At 40.9% G+C, this 17,490-nt stretch overlaps 1 protein-coding gene across 4 annotated transcripts in view; it reads left to right on the top strand.

Moving 5' to 3' along the window:
- Nucleotides 1-17,490, top strand: part of adarb1b (adenosine deaminase RNA specific B1b) — a 114,724-nt gene that overhangs the window by 70,343 nt on the left and 26,891 nt on the right. For 3 of the 4 annotated variants that reach the window (XM_069698908.1, XM_069698910.1, XM_069698909.1), the window contains one exon: nucleotides 2,473-2,510. Coding sequence is in view for 1 of the 4 variants with exons in the window: in XM_069698907.1 (XP_069555008.1) it covers nucleotides 3,561-3,660 (100 nt within the window). In the remaining 3 variants the exon portion in view is untranslated. Of the gene's footprint in view, nucleotides 1-2,472; nucleotides 2,511-3,421; nucleotides 3,661-17,490 lie in introns of those variants that run through there. The other variant, XM_069698907.1, reaches the window with a different exon arrangement.

Raw genomic sequence — 17,490 nt, 5'->3', positions numbered from 1 at the left:
GAACATCTGCCTTTCTCCCGCCAATGTTTCCCTCTTTTGGACTATTTCTGAGTTGTTGTCTCGCTTTCGTTTTGCTTCTTTCTGCTCGGTTTAACTTCATGCGCCTAATCAGCGAACGCCTACCCACAAACCTCTAACTCGCATTTTAAGATTTTTTTATTTTTATTTTTTTATATCGAGCAGTGGGGAGGGCAGCCTCGCCAACCTTAAACGGCCCCACGTGTTAGAGATCCTACTTTGGGCTCTTCTGCTTTATGTGGGAGCGTTTTCCGTTTACCTCAATTCACGTACCTCATCCCACCTCTATCGCTCTACATTTCCACGTCTTTGGCCTGCTCTGCTTCATGTCTTTATCTTAAAGTTCTCACTCTCAAAGGTTTTTTTTTCCCCTCTGTATCCTCGCCTCTTAATTTCTTTTACCCTTCTCAAGCTTTTATGTGTCCATTTCATCTCCCCTCTTTTTTCATTTCTTATTCCTTTACTGTCATCTCTATCCTCAGCCTCTTTATCTAACAAAAAGGCTGCAGAGCTTCAAAGCTATTCTGTTTTCACAGCCGCCTGTAGATTCACTGTTATTTTCTGTTCTGTGAACTTCCCATCATTTTTCTCCGACTTGCATTTTAGAGAGTTCACCTTGTGCAGCTTTTATGAGATCTTTGTTCATGTTTGTTACACAGTCGTACCTACATGTGAGCTGACAGACTGGCACACATGGAACAGTTTAGAATTTGCAGTGCATTTCAGGGTGGGAAGGTGAACAGCAAACTATCTTCCTTTATTACTGTGGCATTAATTTAACCTTCATGTAAGTCTCTCTTGAGTCAAAAAACAGAAAAAAATGGGGGGGGGTGAATATTTACTGACCCTAACCTTTACTTAGTTACGTACTTCTCTGTGCTGTGAATGTAAACACCACAATAGATAGATAGATTACTTTATTAATCCCCTGAGGGAAATTAAAGTGTCGTAGCTGCCAGGTTCATAAAATACATTTACAATAAAATATGAAGTAAAAAAAAATACACAGGGGTTTATACACAGGTGTTTGTATATATTTTTGATGTGTATGTACAGGTTAAAAAAAAAAAAAAAAACATGAAGTATGCCAAGCTGCAACGACCTGAATTCTGAATTGTGCAGGAGCTGGACGGTGGAAAATATGAACAGAATTTCCACCAGTCTCTCCATGACAGAGGTTCGTGCAAAACAAGTTTAGCGTGCTTCCGTGATGGCAAGCAGATGAGTTGTAGAGTTGTAAACTCCTTTAAACAGTAAGGTTTGATGAGTGTGTTGCTGAAGGTGGTCTTTAATTGGTCCAGCATTTTGTGACGGGAATAGGAGGTTGTGGTGGCGGGGTGTGGTTAGCTCAGCTGCAGGGGGTAGAGAGTGGGAGGAGTGGTTCAGGGAACGGTGCCGGGAAGGTGTAATGAGCACAGCTGAGCCAAATAGGGACTGTTGAGCTCTCCCCTATAAAGGGAGCAGGAAGAAGGAGGCTGGGGAGGAGCGGTTGCACGGAGACGTCGGTGTGTGGTCAGGGCAAATAAAGGCATTTTACGCCCGAACGTACGACTGAGCGCGTCATCTGTGTCCAGGAGAGACCCCGGTAGCACCAACCTCGCTACAGGGGTATTGTCCGAGATTGTCCGTAGTTTTGCCAGATTAAGTAAACAAGATCATTTACGTAAGAAGAAAAGTAATGCTCCCGAATATGTTCTTGATGCAAGCAGTTAATGAGGAGCCTTCCAGTTTTCATTTATAGTTCAACTTTGGATTTCTCTCTATGAATGCACCCTGGAAACCGGAGACGCTGACGTGATCCGGCCATAATGTGCGTTAATCATTTAACCTTAGGTCGGGAATTTAAAGGTGGTGAACTCTGCCTTATCTCTTTACTGTGTCACTCACTGTGAGATTAGTGAGTAGAAGGTGTGCAGTTCACATGGCTGAGCGAGTCGCGGGTCACTATGTCGGACCAATCGCAGTTCTCGTAATCCACGTGGTACTTGTCGATTCACTTCTGAGAAGGTGCCGGCCAACCATGGCGTGACCTCTGACCTACCTAAAGTATTACTTTTAGGTCTTGTTTTTGTAATGTGTTTATTTAACCTTTGGAATTCACTCTGAAAGAGATCAACAATCTGCCTAAACAAGCTTTAAACCCACATTTTATTAATTCAAGCATTTGCTGCGTCCATCCAGTCCCACCAGGTTTTTTTTTTGTTTGTTTTTTTTGGAACAACTGATTCAGTGAATGGTTTGGAAAGATGAGCTGATGTGGAAACATGGCAAAATAAGAGCATGAGCCGAGCACTTGTGCCTCTCCCTGTCCTCGATATCTGCCACTAGTTTGGTTGCACCACGTCCCTAAAACACTTCTATGCTGTGTGTTTTTCAAAACGTTGACAGCGACTTCTCAGTCAGCTAAAGTCTCCGCCGGTTGCTTACTTGGAACATTTTCTCTCTCTCCACCAGGTTTTTCCGATCACAGACTCGTCACAACAGAGCCAAAGGTGAGTGGTTGTTTTTTTTTCTTCTTCTCGCTCCTTTTCCGATCCTTTTTTTTCTCCTGACTTTCTCTGTACACTACACGCTTTCTGTGGCTTTATGGGAACTTTTTGTTTACCGTTTGTCAACAAAACCGCATAACCTTCAACTACAATCATACAGTCCTCTGCAAACTGTCAATGTAAACACAAGCGGGGCCCTCTGTGGTTTGAAATTGGTAGTTTGACATATCGGGATTGGTACCATCACAAATGCAACTGCAGAAAATAACCACTGGAGGGAGGCAGAGTATTTCTTTCTCTGTTGCCTTGTTCTTACACTTGATGAGCTTCCTAAGAATAGAGGGAATAGGAGCACCACAAATACAAATGATGAATGAAAAATGATTTCAACATTGCAAGGGTGACTTTCTTTTTTTAATATTAGCAGGTTTGAATATGTTGTGTGTGTGTGCGTGTGCGTGTGTGCGTGCGTGTGTGTGTGTGTGCGTGCGTGCGTGTGTGTGTGTGTGTGTGTGTGTGTGAGAGATTATGGAGTTGTATTAGTCCATGTTTTCACTTTAAAAAGAGCATAATTAAAGAGAGAGCTTTAAGTCTGTCAAACAGACAGAGGGAAGGAAGAAGTTTTTAGCCGGATTAGGTTGTTTTAGCTTGTTGGAGGGTCTCTCTCCTCAGCTAGTCCCCTCCTTCTTTTTTTACACTCTACTCCATCGCCTCCCCTCTCTGACTACTGATAGGGCAGACATGGATTCAACGGAGAGAGGAGGAGGAAAGAGAGGGAGGGAGGGCGGGAGGAAGGAAGGAAGGGATGGGAAGAGAGTTCAGATATGAGGGAAGGACTAAAGTAGAAACAAAGAAAACGCTGCAGGTGTGAGCATTCAGCATGCCATTAGCTTGACCACACAAACTGAGCAGGTGTGAGAGAGAGCTGAGGTGAAGGACAGGTAGATGCTGTCTTCACTGTGGGATTCCGGCAGCTGAAGTTTGTATTTGGTGCAGGATGGTTTCGAGTTAGAGAGCAGTTCAGTTGATTTCATAGCAAGTGCAGACCAAGCCATGGCCCTTCTCACCAACGGAGCGCAGAGTCTGGGCTCCTATTACTGCCTGATCCGACGCAGGTTCAAGAGGAGGCGCAAGAAACGCTCCGAACGCAAAGGTAACCCCTCAGAGTGGAAGTTCCCAGACTGAGATTTGATGCTGAGCTTGCTTGTTGTAGACGAGGAAAGTCAGGAGAATTGTGCACTGGCTGTGATAAACCATTTCTTTCACAGCTCTGTCAGTTTTTAACTCGTTTATTGCATCAGCAGACTGCTGTGAAATCTCTTCTTGTTTCTCCGTGCAAACAATTAGGGTTCAGAAGCTGGTAATTCTTCACAGTATATTTGTGTGTGTGTGTGTGTGTGTGTGTGCGTGCGTGTGCGCGTGTGGTTAGACATCCTGTATTCAAAATGAACTTCATACACCTCAAATGCTTCAGTTTCTGTTCTTTGGCAATTCTACCCGAGGGATATTCTGGAGTTGAAATTTAAAGTATTGTAAATTTGTAAAAAAAAAAAAAAAAGAAAAAGAAAAAAAGAAATGCACTTTCCAGAAAAAATTTGGCCATTGACATTTTCTTGGAAATAATGTGTACTTATTAGAGAAGTATCTGTAATTATGTGGTTTACATGTGTTGTTTTTGTGTTATAATTATTCATGTTCATGTTTTATCTTAATTTTTTTACATTCAATTTTTCGTAAAGAAATGTATATTAAGCACATGTTGGCAAAGATACTAAGTCTTTTGTTAGTTTACAGATCAAACGTTCAGTTATTGACCGAATACGCTGCCTGTGTTTTCACATATATGTAGATTTACATTTGGTATTATACCACCATAAAGAAAGAGACCTGCTTTGGTCCGATGTTTACAAACATATTCATTGTGAACCGTAAACACCATTACAAAATGTACTTTTTGTTTATCTGTTTGCTGTTCAGTTTATATTTTCAGCATTTTAGCTTTTATGAGAAAAGTAAGAGGAGCGGGTCATAAATCCTGGGCTGCATAATGGTGTTAGTATCCTTTTGCTGTTTCAAGGGGACATTTTTACTCTACATTTAATGCATGTTAAGAAAACGTGCAAAAAGGAAAGCTTCCAAAAAAACAAAAACAAAAAAAAAGGGTCACAATCCAAAGCGCTGAATATAATCTGTCTGTTTTGATTTATGTTTCTGCTTTCTGGTTTGTGTCGTAAATTTACAGAAAAGAGTTTTTCTTTGTTTTGTTTATTTATGTGGAATTATTGGAATATATATATATATATATATATATATATATATATATATATATATATATATATTTTTTTTTTTAAGTACAGAGAGATGGTTTCTTCTTTGCCCTCTTTCTCTCTCTCTCTCTCTCTCTCTCTCCCTTTGACTCTCCCTGTCTCTGAGTGAGACGGGTCCATGTCTCTGTGTAATTGAAGTCGAGTGACGGGAGCCCCACAGAGGCTCTAAGCTTTTCTCTCCTGAGTTTGCTGCCCTGCTCTGGGGATTAGCCTAACAGCAAAGGTAGTAATTACTTAGGTGGCCACAGCTCACTGGCAGTATTAGCCATGTCTCAGCCACTTGCTTTGACACCCGCCACCCTCCGTAGCGGGCTCCCCGCACCGCCCCACCCGCTCCCCCAGCTGAGTCGAGTCCATTCATCCAAATAAATCCGCCACTGCTGATGCTGCATTTTTTTAGCCTCCGATTTGCACACCCGAGCCCCGCTCGCTCGGAGAGTGACGACGTCCATCAGTATTACGCAGGTCTGTTTCCCGCCTTTTCGCTCTCCCTTATCACCATGGGAATGAAAGTGGCACTTTTTCACCATGCTGAGAAAAGCGATGACTAAGCGGGACTTTTGGGCCAATGTTGCGCCGCTAGCTCTCTCAGTAGGCTTTTAATGCCCTGCGCTGGAAGCCTCCTGATAAGTTGCTTAGTACACGAGAGTGTCCAGTGGGTTAGCCGCTAATGCTAGCTGAGATGATGAGGTCATGTACTTAGGACAATCCTCAGTAGAATAACTTGACACTGACTCGAGAAAAGGTCCTGGCTTGGTTTTTCGTGACAGTGAGGGCAGTGTCGGTTCTGCACCGCCGGACTGGACAGTCCATTAAGTGCACATCAGTATCTTGCACAAGGACACTTCAAGGCGTCGATACCGGGGTCTACTAGGGTCAGCTGTTTGAGGAGCCGTCTCTGTATCCACTAGTCCACACCGCGAAATGCATATTTATCTCAACTCTTATTTATTCCTTTAGAACTACTTATTTTATTTGACTAATAATTTGCATCAGCTTATTTGGAGGAAGTGTCTTTAAAGAGTTTTGTGTATTTTGTGTCTACAGACGAGCTATGAATTTCAACCCAGAGAGGATTTTTTTTTTTTTTCTCCCCCTGAAGCTCTGTGTACTGTTTGAATCTCACTGGGAGTTGCACATAAGGTCCAAACACGATCATCACGTACTAACATCTGATGTCACGCAGTTAATTTTTCAATATATTTGTGTAATGTAACTGTAAATGCAGACATTTAGACATGTTGTGGTCAAAAAAAGCACAGCTGTTACTAAAGACATGATGGTTCTGTTCTGTTCTGTTCTGTTCAAGTGTCTCTGTAAACCATGACGATGTTACAGTGAGCCAACATGTGCGATGCCAGGACCCTGAAGCTGAAACGGCTAAATAGAATTTAGCCGGTATTCATTTTATTATTTACAACTGTTCTTTTCCTATATGCCCAAATGTAATCTGTAAAAATGCCCTACTACGGAGTATTTAAGTCATATGCCTCTGGTTAAATTACAGGTGTGTAAAACGATGGTGGACAGTATGCAAGGACAATTGACTCAGTATAATTGCATCTGTTAAGGTGGGACAAAATTACACTTTTACCTCCTTACAGTTTCACTAATTGGAGAATGAGGTAGATATCAATCACGCAGGGTTATATATTTGCTATTATACTAATTACCTACTTCAATGGTCCATCTGTAGCTGAGTTACAAACTGAGCACCCCCAGCCTGCATGTTTTATCAATTTCCATTCATGTTTTATTCCAGCAGTGGTCTTTGTTGTAGCGCGTTTAAAAATTCTGTAGCTCTCTTGATCTTTTTTTATTGTCAATAAAGTCCGGGGTCAGTTGACAAGATTATAGATTTTTGTCCATGCCGGTGCTCAACATGGTTTGATACAGAGGTGAAAAAAAATATTCAGACCCACTGCCTGGTAAAAATAGAAGTCCTGCATTCAGTTTAAGTATTCATTGCAAAATGTATTTCAGAGGTAATAGTACTCAATATGGAGAGTATCTGATGGATTTGTGTTGTCATTTATCGACAGTGCGGTACATGATTCGATGTAATTTATGTTGCACCGCAGGTATCATGTCCCCCAACCCTGGTTTTGAATCATCACCCTGAAACAAAATAATTGATTTCCAAAACTATGGTCAGTGTTTGCATTATGCCATTTAGCTACTTTAGTTTCAGGACCCCGATATGGTGCACATTTTCTGATTGTTTCACTATCATGGCTGATCGGAACATTTGAATTGAAGAGACATAGTTAATGTCAATAAAAGCACTCGTGCTTTTCCTAAAAATGTAAAAGTCGAAATATGGAGTGAAAAAAAAAAACCCATAAGGTTACTCTTTCTATCTCTCGCCTGTGTAAGGTTGGTGTCGGAGTTGTAATAATGTTGCTGAATACCATTTTCCTTCTCTTAATATTGTTTTTATGTATTGTCCAGATATTTTGGGACCTGGCCCTTCAATCTTTTTTCTCTATTTACATAATTTGAAGTAGATCAAATGTAAAACTGCAACTCTGATCTAAACATTAAGTTGAACATACTGCGGGACTGGTATTTATTGATGGCAGAAGCAGTTATTGTGTAAATAATCATAATATATTTGTGCTTTGTAAGTGAATTACCACACAGTTCACGGTGACTTTTTAAAAATGCTGAACTTAAGCATATCTTCCAAGTAATAAGTTCTTCAATGCATCTCTCATAAATGTGCCAAGCCATGACACTCGCAGACGATGCTTTCCAATGGGCCGTGTATGAAATATGGAAAATGGGGAACAGAGGCCTTTTTCTGCCATGCCAGCAAAATCTCCAAAATGAGCTTTTTGCAACTTGAATAGGAGGGGCAGACGGGGGGGGTCTGCACTGCCTGACGCTTACAATCAATCGCTGTGGAGGAGACTTTGTCCGCAACAAAAATCTGTTTTCAGATTCTCTCCTCTTAGATAACCTTCCTTCAGTCTAACCGTTCTCATCTTATCCTATTTTTCATTTCCTTAATTTACTGTATTCACACTTGTCTAAAATGGTCTCAAAATGTTTTTGCCTTTTGTAAAACAAAAAATCTACAACCCAATTGTTTCTTTATGATTTGTCTGTTTCCCTTTAGAATAATCAAAGCTTCCGTGTAGGATTTAAAAAAAAAAAAAAAAAAAACGACCCGGAAATCAAATAGAAAACACGTTTGCATTAATTTACCTAACAACAACTTCAACAACAACAATAAAAGCTGTCGATTATGAGCCTTGCCTCATTTGGCAACACAAACATAGCAGCACTCTGTCATGATAAGAAATGAGTTGTGTCTGCCTGTCTCAATGTAATTAGCTTTGATTAGCATGCTCTAATGACTGGAACAGACTGACAAGGGAGAACAAAAAAAAAAAAAAAAAGGTTGTAGTGAGACTGCACAAACCGCCGAGGTGTGTTCAGCTGGCGCAGAGACACTTTCACAGCCCGAGAGATGTATGCAGGGGATTTGTGTCGGCTCCTCTTCATCACAGCGGAGATAAACTTCATTAGTGTAGATTCGGTGTCTTTGTAGATCCGCATAGATAGGGATATTGAAATGTTTTGCTTTTGCAGCTGGTTATTCTGCTGCTTGCATGGCATAGGTGTGAAGGAATTTCTGTTGAGGTAATGGAACAAGACGTAGTGGTTATGAAAATGTGATTTTCCCTACAAATGCGAGGCAATGCGGAGGAAAGCTTAATTTTCAGTGTGAGATTCTCACCACAGAAATCATGATTCATATTGCTTTGTGTAGCGCGGCGTAGACCCTTGGTCTCCTCTTTCCTCCCACCTCCGACACTCGTCCTCTTATGGTGTATGAACACCTCGTGCCTCCCTCTGTCAGCTGTCATGACCGATTTCATCCAGCAGAGGTTTCCCGTCCCGCCCTCTCCCGACTCTCCATCAACGCTACCTGTCTGCCCGACAATAGCAAGGGCGTAAAGTGTGAAATTCAACTCGGAGATGACAGTGTCTCAGGCACGCACAAATCTACATTGATGCATCCATGTCCTTTGCACAGCATTCATAGTAACCCCCACCCCCCGCGCCTTCATGCGTACACGCAAACAAGCATATGCACGCTTCTCTCCTCGCAATCCCGGCCTTGAATGTGACAAACGGGCATCCAGGCAAGGAGAGAGGAAGGACAGAGGAGAGGGTTGTGTGACAGGGTGAGATGGACAGAAGGAAGCAGAGAGAAAGAACTGATGAATTTCGAAAGTTAAGCAATGCAAGGAGAAAAAAAAGGCACCATGCATGCACCAGTCTGGCTGTCCCTCTTTATTCAAAATTCAAACATTCGTTCAGACGTATTAAACGTTCCAACTGTGATGACCCGTTCAAATTCAAAATTCCAGTCAATATGCACAGCAGCCCGTATGAGGTAGTTTGCCTTGTCATCCAACAGAGGGCGCTCTAAAAAACCACCATCAACTCGACCCACCGAAGCCCCTATTTGACCAGATATGATCATTAGTTGTTGGTCAGACGAAGGTAAGAATGGAGGACACTAGTGAGCAAAGCCGTGCAGAGCAGACAATCACGATACGAAAACATCTGAGAAGCAGTGTGCAGTGTGCGTTCCAAAACCGTAGATGCAAAAGTAACTAACAAAGATATTGCTGTGACATCAGGTTCGAATTAATTCGAGCGAACTGCGTATCATTTGATGTTTGTTTGAATGTCATTTTTGGAAAAAGGGACAGCGTTGACCCGAGGGCTCCCGAGGCCTGTAATTGGATGTTCTCGAACTCCATTGTGGAATTAGATGTTGGTTGTTATCTTGTTTTCTTCACAACAAGACAAGTGTAATGGAGATCTTTATCCCTTTGGAAAAATGCCCACACTGTAGGAAGAAGTTTTAGGGCATTTTGTAATTGAAGTCGGTCACCTAAATTGGACAGCATGTCAAATGTAATGTTCTGCACGATTGTTTAATTCTTACCGTTCTGCATCTTCAGTATTGCTGCTGGTCAAATGCACCTGGATATTTGTGTGCACACGCGTGTTTACGGGCGTCCCTCTACCTGTGTGCTCGGTTGGGCGTTCGAACATTGAGCACAGCAGCAACGGTGGTGGTCCTCTGCATTCGCACACGCACGCACGCACTCACACACACACACACACATACACACACACACACACACACACACTCACACTCACACACACACAGGCGCTTGCTACCTATGCTGTGTCATAAATCAGAGCTGTCAAATAGATTTTACAGCTTCTAGTGAAAAGAGGAGAGGCAGCCACCCAACAACCTTGAAAAGATGGAAGAAAGCAAAAGTAGTGGAGTTTTATTATCATCAAACCTGATACCTGGACCTGAGGAATCTGTAAAGAGCGACAGGACAGTTTTTGACTGAGTGTACATGACAGACAAACTGAAAGATTTTCTGTGGAGTGAGCATGATGTGTAACTGCACTGACCACTCCATCTATACAATCCCTGTGATGCAACAAGTCCATGTGACAGGACTCATGGTTGTTGTGTCTTTGGGAGACTTTGGGTTCCAAACCCAGTCAAGGTTTACAGGTTATTTTAATTCTGTACTCGCGTGCCAATTGGTACATTTCATGATGAGATTTGCATTAAATGATACACTGGTATGTAAGGTTGTAACAAAGTTGATTTAATATAGAATCTTTCACACACAAAGTCAAAAAGTGCTTCACAACAATAACAACAAAAGCGATGCCACGGATATTAAAAATAATCCACAAATTTTAACAAACACAACATACCCTTAAAATACAAGCCCGAGACAATATGAGGTGAGGCCAAGTCGAATTTTAATAAGTGTGTCTTAATTTGTTTTTTCAAAGGCATCAACAGAAATTGCAAATAGTATGAGGAGTTAAAGCTGAATTGTGGCATATCAAGACACACTAATCTAGGAACTGAAGAAAAAAGAAAACATATAAACAAAATAGAAAAAAAATACAGAATTTTTGACTGCCCAAGTTTACCACTGTTCCTGTATATGTGAGGAAAACAACGGATTCATTTTAGCAACATTGTATTTTTTGTTTTTTAAATCTATTACGAATGTATCTGTGTTTTTTGTGTGTGGTGGACTGTGATTGCAAATGACAGTGTACCACAGACTGAAGGAAACACTCGGGGTTTGTGACTTTTAATGGTTATTATTCCATTAACAAGACTTTGTGGGACCTGTTGTTATTTGGGGAATTGTTTAATCGGACAATAAAGAATATTAATAATGCATATATACCACACAGGTATCCAGTCTTGTTTCACTAAAGGTCTGAAAGAGTAAGGGCCACAAGTTTTCGCCATTTTGTAAAGTGTAACTCGTCGCGAGACTAATGATGTGCATACGACCTCATATTTCTACAGGTGTAGTTGTGTTCTGTCAGCTTAACACAACCACAAAGTGGATCTTTGATTCTCGTGTAAAAACTGAGAAAGAAAGATGAAGGCCATTTTTATTAAGTGTTCATTGTCTCGGACACTTTCCTCGACCAAGCGTGTAAATTCCCTGACTGGCGAGCCTCACAGGATGTCAGTGAGTGAAGAGGCCACCTCTTAATATGCAGAGTGGAGGAAAGCATGTACATCCAACAGTAGGGCTCAGAAGGCAAATCGCTTCTGGCAGCCTAATTCACTGGTCATTAGAAGGGCCAAATTGAATAATGGACTCTGAGGTTGAGGTGTGTATGTACGCGTGTTCATGTGTAAGTGTGTCTGATGAGGCAGGGAGGGCCATGTTGGGTGGCCGTACTCTTCGGCCCCCTTACCTTGGCCCATCAGTTTCAATCAGGCAGCGCGACAGGCCCTCCCCCTTTCTGCCACGACCCCTTCTCCATTAGGCCACCGGCACCCGCACGTGTACTCCATTACGCTGCATTACCTGGTCAGTGTCTGGAGACATCACCTCAAGAAGCGGGAGAGGGCTTCACAAAAAGAAGAAGAAAAAAAAAGACCCAATGCTCTTTCTATTAAGATTCTTCCTCTCTCGCACTTTCTTGAGGTAATCACTGGGCTGCCAAAGCTTTATTGGGGAAAGTAATGGGATTGTGGGATGGCGACAGTAGCACTCACTTATCTAACTGTATACATGGACAGTTAGCAATGATACCTGGCTTCCACCATGTATCTTTCCCTGTCCTTATTTTCGATTCCTCCTTCCCCTTGCGTCTACTTTTACTAATTTTTCTATTCATTGTTTGTGTTTTAAAGGAAAATTTCAGCTATTTTCCATCTGCGAAGCGTTCCGTCTCCGACAAGGCGACCGGAGTAAATCGGCGTCATTAAACTCAATGCTTCACACCCCATCGGTTTGCCGCAGTGCGCGTTAGCAGCATCCAAGACATGCTAAAGATAGGCAGGGAGTCTATTTCTGACGGAAACCACTCAAACACCGCGGCAAGCTGAACAGAGCAAATCCGCCAGGCAGGAAGTCAGTTGGAGAAAAACAAACAGAATTCTGTCGATTTTCTAAATAAAACACCAATGTGCAAACTTCTTATCATAAAACAGTTCGCTGTCTGCACCTGCGGTCTTTCAATTAGGACAAGAAATGCGTTCTCTTTGCGCTACAGACATGCTATGTAAAATAGCTACGCAATAAAAAAAAAAAAAAGAGCATTCATGTTTTTATATATATTAACGGATGGACTATATTAACTTTGTCTGTAGGGTGCAGCACAAAGTAGGAAAAGACAACAATAAACACAAAATGGACCGAAAAAAAGAAAACATTTAACATTTTACCCGAGCCAGAAACACAAAAATCAAGGAAACATGTCCAAATCAGGAAGCAGGTAGAGAAAATGCTGTTTCTGAAACACTCTCGATGGGATGTCAAACCGTGGAGAGGACGGAATAAAATTGCGGCGCAAACCGGCACTGCTCAGTGGAAAATGCAAGTAAAAGTAGTTACCATCAAACAATATCTGGACCATCTTAACACAGACAAGATTATCAAATGCACGGTTTACAGAAGTAAAGAAAGGAGTCTAAATGTAATAGCTTATGCTTTGGATGTTTTGGAGTATATTTCAGCAGAGTGAAAGTGCAAGTCCAAATAGAGGAGGACTATTTGCTGCTTACGTTGAAGCCCCAGAATGACACAACTCCGGAAGAAAACCTGATTTCTGCCTGTTTATTTACCTGCAAAAGCTAGACACCTTCATGGTTTTGTATTACACCAAACAAGAAACTGATATGAAAACACGACTGTTGCTTGATTTTCCCCTGAAGATCAGTTTCAAATAGTAACAAAAAAAGAAGCACTTTGCCTTTAACCTAAAATAGGCCTGTGTCACTGCTAATGTTCCTGTTCTAATAGCAAGTTCTGGTGAGTTGGATAGGCCTGATGTGGCTTGAAATGTGATTCTTAAAATAAAGGAAGAATCAGACAGAAATGGAATGGCTCGGAGTGGTGGCGCTGCCTGGTGGGCCTATCAGTCTGTGTTAAGGCTGCTGAGAGGGCTGTCTCACAGGCGGGCTTCCTGCACCAGCCATTTCCCATGGCCATTTGTCTCTGTCCACTTTCTTTCCCTTTCCTTGCCCCCTTTTTTTTTCCCCTTCATCTCCTCTTCCCCCTCATCTTCGATCGCTCATTTTGGACTCTCAGTCTTGTTCGATCTGTTTCTCTTCTCTTTACTCTGCTTTCTCCACTTTTGCCATCACCGCAAATCTCCAGTTTTTCCTCCGTTCCAACGATTACACTGATAAACAAGTTGTGCTGGCCATGGAAACTAGTAACTAGCCTACTAGTTAGTTGGTATAGTAAGAGAGCAAATAGTTCAGTTTAATTAAAGACGCATGTTATGTTTATGACATCGTTCTGTTGAATGCACAACTTTAAATGGCCAATTAAGAACTTCCACCACTTGCTCGTTTGTTTTTTGTTTTTTTACCTGTCATCATGTTACTCCTCAGAAAGATGTCAGGTCAGGTTTTTTCACCAAAAAATACAATTACCCTGATGACTGTCTTTGTTTTCGGGTTGTGTCTGTTAGTGAAAGCAGAGCAATATGCCTGTTGCTTATTGGCAGCTTGAAACTCAACAGATATGATCTAATAAAAGTTACTGATGCCAGTGCCTTTTATTGCAACTATACACAGCTTATTAGTTTTATGAAGAATGAAATGCAAATTGTAATCTTGTTTCACGTTTTTCGTTCACATTGACATATTCATCAAAGCAGATTTCAGTTTGGGGAATTGCTTTGTCTTGTTTTGACTTAAAAAAGCAGTGATTAAGGCTGTGCATTTTATATTTTATATTTATATTTTATTTTATATTTTGTACTGCTATTTTATTGCTTTTCTATTATATTATTATCTTATTGCTTCTGTATGCTGCTGTAGCGAAAAAAAATTCCCCTCGGGGATTAATAAAGTAACTACCTAACCTAACCTAACCATAACTCTCCGGCAGATGATATGTGACAAAGATACCCATCAAATATGTGGATTTGACTGTTATTATTCCTGTAGTTCAACTGAACTTCAACAAGATACACAATTGTGTCAATTCATGGGTATGCTCGAAAATGATGTTCTACCATTACGCAGCGTAACAATATTACACTATTCGGTCAACAATTCGGAATATTAGCATTATTAGAATATTCATTTTAACAATCACACTAAAAATGATAATGCTATTATAGTGAACGATATGCTATTGCACACCCCAAGCATCCATCTCACACTCGTAGACACGTGTAGTTTCATTTTTCATGGATGTTGCAAGGTAGTTAGCTAGAAGATGAAACTTCACGTGGAGACACAAAAGGTTCTTGATGATTAAATTCACGTTATCAATAATATCTATGTTCTCAAAGCCTGTGTGCTACTAGGAAGGTTGTAAAATGTTCAAAAATGATGCCAATATCCGAACCAAGAACGAAAATTGAATTGCACAAAAATAACATTACGTAAAAACCCAGCTTTGGTTTAAACACTTTACATTATGCTGTTGGTCGGTGTTACAGCAACAGAGCAGTTCACATAATACGAGCGATGTTGTTAATTATGATTTGCGCAGCTAGCGCTCTAACATTTTCCTCTGATAATCTAATGCCAGACGGCAACACACTTATCTAATCTTTCTGACATTCTCTTTACAATGTGTCAAACTGTACCCCATGTGCAACCGCAGAGCTGAAAACAGACCATATAAAGCCAACGCGAGCAGATGTTTACATCTGGTTTCCTTGGAGGTGGAAGCTACATCATCCTCCACCTTATCATTTGCTGCTCCAGTGAAATTACATCTGTGGTTTAAACGATATTGTCTTGAACACTTTGAATAGATTGGAATAAAGTGAAGGAGAGCAGTAAAAGTTTGATCAAAGAAAAACGTGTCAGAAAGCAACAGAGTACAAAAGTGTACTTTTTTTTTTTTTTTTTTTTTTTTTTAAGAGGGCTGGGATTTGCAGCGGCAACAAACATCATTGATGTGACGTTTTTCATCGTCAATATAAAAAATGACTGATTAATGTCCCTGAAAATTAGAACGAGAAATATCTGACGTGCATCACGAAAACGCATTGTAGGAATGAGGCCTGGCAAATCGTTCATTTTCCCTCTTTTGGCTGGCTACCTGTGTGTATGTGTGTGTTTCACTGATGTCAGCCGGCTGCACCTCAGAGGCCGGTACGCTGGGTCCTTCGGGCCTTGATGGACACGGGAAGCGAGGGCAGCCATTTAGCTGCAGCCCGGTCTCTGGCCCACCAGCCCCGCTCGCTGCCCTCCCCCAGCCCCGCTGGCGCTGGAGGGAATCATAGCCACTCAGTCTGATGATTTATGACCACACGTGAAGCCAGCCTAAGAAGTTTGCATGCGTGTTTGTGTCTGTGTGTATTTCTGGGAAATTGTTGCGGGGAGAAAACAAAAAAGAGGCACGAAAGAAAGAGTCTGTATTGTGTGAGAGGGTGTGATTTAAAAAAATATATATATATATATATATGTGTGGGTTTAAAGAAACTAAAGATTGAAAAAAGATGAGGGAGTTTTGCAGCTTCAAGGAGAATGCTAAAAATTTGCAGTGCTGTGTTTTGGGCTTTTGGTTTACAGCTTTTTATGCACATAGGCAGAGAATAGATTATAGTGGGTTGCAAACAGAAGTCTGTGTGCTCATGTGCCAGGGACACCATTATCAGTCGCCTGGCCTTTATGGCTGGGCCTCTTATTCTCTCTCTCTCCTCACTCTTCCATGAACCTTGACTCTGCCAGCCTTCTGAAATGCAACCCCCCATAAAATCCATCAAATAAAAAATTCATATTGATACTCTGCCTGTGTTTTCACCACCTTGTTCTGCTCCCACCATCAGTAGCCTGTGATGATAAACGACTGACTGTCAGATATTAAAGTCTAGAGCACAATAAAAGTTTGATTCCCTCCTTCTTCCACACTCCTGCCTCTTCCGTGCTACTCTGTTTTCTCGCTGTCCACGTTTCTAGGACGTAGAAATCAGTTTGCATTGTAGGCTTTCAGCCATGCTTCTTTATTCATTGTGAGGTATGACTAATGCAACAGTTAAAAAGCTAGTAAACATAACAGGCTTCGTGTTTAACATCCATTCTGTCATTGGATGTTCATGTAGTTGTCATTCTAGCAAAAACAGCAAACTTACTCTGGCTTCACCATCTCAAGCTGCTTTTCTCTGTCATATAAAATAAGATAATCCTTTATTAGTCCCGCAGTGGGGAAATTTTACAAAATATATATAATAGAAATGAATACAAAATATCAGTTTTCTCTGTTTTAAAACAGAGAAAACTCATCTGATATTAATCAGCAGATTAATAACTAAGAAACTTTACTTGCGACCCTACTTCTTATTAAGTTCAAGTGGAAAATCAAGTTGTGTAAATTGACCTTGTAGAAAATGTTTTGAAAAGTAACCAACCAAAATGGACTTTGAGCAGTGCACCAATGAATTAGCCGTGCGACAGGGGCTCAAGTGATAGTGTGGTGTGCGAGGGCAGTGCCCATTTTTCCCTCTTAACTCCCAGCCGAGCTTCTGTATTGGTCCATTACCCAGCAAGTCCTGGCATTCGACTGCAAACAACGATGCCACCACAGAGAGCCTGTCAGACCACAGCAGTCAGTTAAACAGACCGCTGGCCAGCCAAGCCGTTTGCTGCAGGGATCTGATGCTGAGGACGTGAAGATGACTCAAAATCTGCCTCTTTAACCCCTCAATATTGTCAATGAATTACTTATTTTAGTAGCTTGTTCCATTATTTTCTCTAATAATATCAAACCGTGCACCAATAATGTAATTGTAAATTGAATTGAATAATATTTATTCAAGTAGACTTTCACATATATTTAAACAGTTCTACTTGATTAGTCATAAATTAGTATTTTACATGCAAGTTCATGAAAGCTTTCATTATAACTTAGTGTGAAATGGTTCTCAATGGAACCTGTTTAAGTCCCCAGATGTAGCATTCGAGAAGTATATAAACATTTAATAATTGCTTTATAAAAAATGATGTAGTTAGCAGCTATAAGGGCATTTTAAGTGTTTGTTCTTGTACTGTATTTGTCAAAAACTATATGTATTTGTATGAAGATGTATTAGGTTATATGCACAGTTTTGAAAATTTAACATATTTTAAATATTTAAAACTGTTTTAC

The sequence above is a fragment of the Brachyistius frenatus genome, unplaced genomic scaffold (genome assembly GCF_029030835.1).
Source record: "Brachyistius frenatus isolate BFR_SWC_R1_liver_20210118 unplaced genomic scaffold, ASM2903083v1 Contig_28, whole genome shotgun sequence".
NCBI classification, from domain to species: domain Eukaryota; kingdom Metazoa; phylum Chordata; class Actinopteri; family Embiotocidae; genus Brachyistius; species Brachyistius frenatus.
Note: the sequence above shows the minus strand (reverse complement) of the source record. Positions and strands in the feature narration are given on the sequence as shown.